Source organism: Lycium barbarum, chromosome 6, assembly GCF_019175385.1.
Source record: "Lycium barbarum isolate Lr01 chromosome 6, ASM1917538v2, whole genome shotgun sequence".
NCBI classification, from domain to species: Eukaryota; Viridiplantae; Streptophyta; class Magnoliopsida; order Solanales; family Solanaceae; genus Lycium; species Lycium barbarum.
Window position 1 is genome coordinate 75,403,705 of NC_083342.1, and position 5,395 is coordinate 75,409,099.

The 5,395-nt window shown below is 37.9% G+C and overlaps 1 protein-coding gene across 1 annotated transcript; it reads left to right on the forward strand.

Annotated features, from left to right (window-relative positions):
- Positions 1–1,208: 1,208 nt before the first annotated feature.
- On the forward strand, positions 1,209–3,130 carry LOC132644093 (uncharacterized). The gene is made up of 3 exons (XM_060360647.1): positions 1,209–1,343; positions 1,882–1,938; positions 2,558–3,130. Exons 1-3 carry the CDS (start codon positions 1,209–1,211, stop codon positions 3,128–3,130), a joined length of 765 nt encoding a protein of 254 aa, XP_060216630.1.
- The last annotated feature ends 2,265 nt before the right edge of the window (positions 3,131–5,395 follow it).

The following is a 5,395-nucleotide window of genomic DNA, read 5'->3' on the forward strand; positions in this document are numbered from 1 at the left end:
TCGTTGATAAAGAAAACAAGAAAGTGAATGATGAAGTGACACAACAAAACATGGGTGCAAATAAATTGCAACAACAAGGTATAGAAGGGATCCAACAAAAGGCAAACGATCCATAAAAACAACAATATAAGGGGCCAAAAATGTATTATGCAAGGAATAATGGTAGAAAATTCAATGCTAGAATTTTGTCTAGTGGTAAAATTGTAGGTGATCTAGATAATTGGAAGGCGAAGGGAAACTTTACAAATGAAACAGTGATTTCCAACAAGGATGAGAGTACAGCTAATAATGATTCCACAGTCAGGTCCATAACAAGTATGGAGCACCTACAGAGGTTGATCAGCCAGTATCCTAGTAGATGAGTAAAGATCAACAACAAAACACTGAAGAGGATATTATAAAACAAAATATTGTGATGTCGTTGAGAACCAAAACTCTTAGAGCAATGCAGATGAAGACCTCAAGCAAAAGAGTATTGATCCTAAGGAAAAAGCAAGTTCTAGCAATAAGGAAGAGATAAAACAGTTGGTAGAAGAAACCATCAGTGATAATGCATCTGTTCAGGCTATAAGAATTTTTGAAGTAGTTCCAGTGATTGATATTCAGGAAAGTCAGAATTCTCAGCAGGGCAAGTTGTGGAGTGAAAGAATAAAAGAGGGTGAGGTACAGATAGTGAAGGAGTGACTTCTAGTGAAAATTTTGAGTTTGAAGACGAAAATGTGATTTCTCAGACGGATAAGTCAGAATTACTATTAGTGGACAAATCTACTGAGATGCTAGTAACTAATACCATTGAAATAGTAGTCAAAAGCAGAATCAGGATAATGTGCTTGAAGTTTATCAGAAGGGGGTCGCAGATTCTCATGAAGTGGTAGAAGAGGTAACCAAAGGTGTAGATCATGAGAGGAGTAAGGAGGAAAAACCTCACAATATAGCTGAGGATAACTGTAATAATGATCCAACTATTGCTACATATCCTCCAACTAGTAGTTACTAGTGTAGCAAAGCCTATTGAGCCAACTAGTAGTGTGGAAAAGTCCAGTGAGCTCAACACAGTACAAGAACCAGGAAGTGCTGCTATAATTTAGATAGGTGATATTACACAACAACATATTGCACTAAAGAGAAAGGGTTATCCAAATGAAGTCTTGCATACATTAGTATCATATGATATAGGAACATTGGAGAAAGGCCAAAAGATAACAACAATGGTGAGAAAGAGTGATATAGCTCAACAATTAACAGAAGTAGAAAGGCAAGCTGATATTTCTCTAAAATCAAGCATGGAGGGTAATAGAAAATCCAAGAAGAATGATTTTGCATATACTGTACAACCCACCAGGGTTCTTCCAAAGAGGGCAGTTTCTAAATCTAATGTTAAATGATGATTAAGTCTCTTCTATGGAATAGTATATCAGTTAATGCCTAACGAACATTTCATAGGGTTCAAATGTTACATAGGCATCGTATATTATTTTTGGTGGCACCTCTAGAACCTTTCAAAATGCTAGACACATCCAGCAACATAAAGAGAGATTAGGCATGAAGATTGCAGCTTATAATTTCAGTGGTAAAATCTAGTTTTTCACAGATGATAGAGTGGATGCAGAAATTTTGATGAACTCATAACAACATATCACTCTCAAGATCTTTCTTCATGATTTGAATAGATTCATGATAACAACATTGTTATATATGCAAAATGTGAGGCAACTAAAAGACTTGATCTTTGGGACAACATATACAGTTTGACCATTAACATGGCCAGTAGGAGGGGACTTAATATGATTATGAATAAGGAAGAAAACATTGGTGGATTGCCTATATATCCTCCTGAATATGAAGATTTTACTTTTTATGTTAATTTATGTGAATTGACAGAGGTGGGATTTAAAGGTAGTTCATTTACATGATGGAATGGCAGGGCAGGTGAAGATTGTATTTTCAAAAGACTAGATAGAATTTTTGTGAACCAGCAATTTCAAAACTGGTTTGGATAATTAGGAATGCAGCACCTATCCGGAACTGGTTCAAATCATGCACCAATGCGTTTAAGCACTAGAGAACAAGCTTTACAATTCATTAAGCCCTTTAGGTTTTTAAAGTTTTGGACTAAAAATGATTCATTCTTGGAAGTGGTCAGACAGAATTGGAAGACTGAATTCATAGGTGATGCTTTTAATGTCTTTAAACACAAGATCAAGAATGTAAAAGGGGCATTATCTAAGTAGAGAAAGTTGATTTTTTGAAACGTTTTCAAGCAATTGACCCATAGAGAAGATATCGTGAAGATTAAGGAGAGTTTATTTGAGGAAGATCCCAGTGTTGAGAATAGGATGGTCTTACATAAGGCACACATTTAGTTCAAGAAGTATCTGCACTATGAGGAGGAATATTAGAGACAAAAAAACAGGTATAACTTGGTAGATAGAGGGAGATAGAAACACTAGTTTCTCCCATAACTTGGTTAATGAGAGGAGGAAAAACCTTCAAATAAAGAGAATTTAAAATACTGAAGGTGATTGGCTATATACTTTAGACTTGATTTCTCTTACAGAAGACAATTTGGTTAGGAGGAAAAAGCCACAGTTTTAGCTTACCGGACAATGTTCTAACAATGGCACTTTGTACATTACCTTCCATGGAGGAAACAAAAGCAGTTGTTTTTGCTTTATCTGTTGATAGTGCTTATGGTCCAGATGGATTATCAGGAGTGTTTTATCAAAGCTGTTGGGAGATAGTTGGCACAGATGTACATGATCTAGTGAAGGATTTTTTCGAAGGTAATAGTTTACCAAAGTCTATCACTTATAAAAACATGGTTTTTTTACCTAAGAAGGCAATAATCAACACATTCTCATACATGAGACCCATAAGTCTCAGGAACTTCATCAATAAATTAGTGTCTAGGGTAGTTAATGATAGACTTGAAGGAGTATTATCATCTTTGATATTTCAAAATGAATCTGGTTTTGTGAAAGTGAGAAATATTATTAAGAATTTGTTGTTGACTCATGAGATAGTTACTGATATTAGAAAGAGGGAAAAACCAGCTAATGTGGATATCAAATTGGACATGGAAAAGTGTAACGACTCGCTTGGTCGGTATAGTCTTTTCGGTGCTCTTTGACCTTTATTTGAGCTTGTTAGCTCACTTTTGATTAGAGGGGACCGTTGATGCGTTTCTAGAGATGTTCAGATTTAATTTGAGTTGCTTTTTGGGAAATTTGGCTTCAATCCAAAAAGAGTTGACTCAAGGTTGACTTTTGGGTAAACGTACCTTTTTCAGAAATCCGTCAATTTCGAGAGGTCTGGATGGTCATTTGGAACTTGTGTCCATATTTAGTTTGGTTCCCAATGCACTCGGGTGCATTTTGGCACTTGGGTTGGGAGTTGGAATTAAGGTATCGGGGGTTGACTCGGTTAACAAGACCTCCGTTGGGAATTTCGAGGCCGCAAACGCATTCGCAGTGTGTTTTTTTGTGTGTCTGTGTATGTGGTTTGTGAGCAGATGGCCTCAAGTATTAGTCGGGATTTCGGATTGCGATTGAGATTATTTTTAGGAAATTCTTTGTTGGTGTCCGCCTGGGCGGCACCATTACCGCCATAGCGGTGGTACTGGCCGCTATGGCAACCAAGTGCTTTTGGAGGCAGACCGTCGAGGAAGGACCGCTACAGCAGTCCCGCTTTCCTTGTTACGGTATCGGGCCTGGTCTATTTCATTAATTGTGTATTAAAATCCCTTAGTCCCTCATTTATTACTATTCCGAAATCTGAGCTATAGGGAGCAAATCTAGGGTATTCTTGAAGATTCTTGGTGGAAAATCCTTCTAATTCCTTTTCTATTCCATTATCCCTAATCATCTTAGAATCCCTTCATCTTGGTAGTTCATTAAGTGATTGAAGATTAAAGTGGGCTTAAAGAATATTCTTTCTAGGCTTCTAAATCATGATTGTTGGTTGAGTTCGCTTCCCTAAACATTGAATTAAGGATAGAATTCCTTATTCCATGATTTGAATATGCTTAGTCTTTCTTGATCTCCAGGATCAAAGGAAATGAAAGGCTAAGGGATGATTGTAGGTGATACTGTTGTTCGGCCTTCCAAGTAGGTAACGGTTTACCCTATGGTGAGACTTCGTTTAGTGAAACATATATTTAGACAATATTGTCGGAGAAAGCATGTAAATCTTCGGATATGAGGTTGGGTTGGATATTGTCTAAGGTTGGGCCCTATTGGGTGATTGGGGTTAGCCACCCCGTTGTGTTGTGACTTATCTTATTCTATTGTTATTGGCTTGATGCTACGTGGAAATAGTAGATATTGAAAACTATTGATATATCTTGGTCATGATATTGTAGTATCTTACTTTTTGATGTTTCATATGAGGATAGTGTTCTATATGTCTTGTGTAGCCTTTCATGATATTGTAGTTGTCACGACCCGACTCGGGGCCGCGACGAGCACCCGGTGCTAGCCTAACCGGGCACCCTTTTAGCTTACTCTTATGCTTACATCTAGGTGAGCCACATAATTATACATGCATTTCCATTCATTCGTCAACTAGTCCCTTTTGGACAACAACATCTTTAATCATCATAGGCATCTGTACCACAACAATGTATAGAGGCCGACGAGGCCAACAAAATGACATACAAAATATAGGCCGACAAGGCCGGACATATCTAACCATATACACGTGACTACGAGCCTCTAAGAAGAGTATAACATACCACATGAGCGGGACAGGACCCCGCTATGCCCATAATTATATACACAAAAGAATGAGTACCCAAAAGATATGGCTCCGAAGGAAATGGAGCTCTCTATGTAATCTCGGAATAGGCAGCTATGGATCAAGTCTGTCTCCCTGTGCACCTGCTGGCGTGACGCAGCGTCCACAAACAAAAGGACGTCAGTACGAAGAATGTACTGAGTATGTAAAGCATGAGCAACATCGATAAATAAGCATCATGAACAACATATGAAACAGCATAGGAGGGGGGGAGACAATAATATCATCGTCATAGCGCTTACCTGCCTTTCGTAGGACTTTCCATTTCTCATACGTATGTGTACACCTACGTCATCATCCGTATTCCATAATAGTACTCTTACCATACTTGTGCTCATATTCGTATACATGTCCTTACTCGTATTCTTATACATAGTCTTATCACATTCATATTCATATTCATATTATATACATAGTCATTTCATATACATAGCATTTACATAGCATACCCGACCTCTTAGGATCGGTGTTTCATACATACTTGGCCAACCAAGGCTCAAGGTTAATGATGACTGGCCCTACCAAGGCTTCAGGGTTATCCGTACCATCTGCAGATGTGTGCGCGCGTTTCGTAATCGTATATATACTTTATACATATTCA

Bases quoted from the DNA above. Each gene is read 5' to 3' on its own strand.
- LOC132644093 (XM_060360647.1), top strand. From the start codon at position 1,209: ATGGTGAGAAAGAGTGATATAGCTCAACAATTAACAGAAGTAGAAAGG. The intron at 1,344-1,881 runs GTTCTTCCAAAG...GTGAATTGACAG, and splicing joins ATACTGTACAACCCACCAGG to AGGTGGGATTTAAAGGTAGT. The intron at 1,939-2,557 runs GTATTTTCAAAA...TTTCTCTTACAG, and splicing joins TGGCAGGGCAGGTGAAGATT to AAGACAATTTGGTTAGGAGG.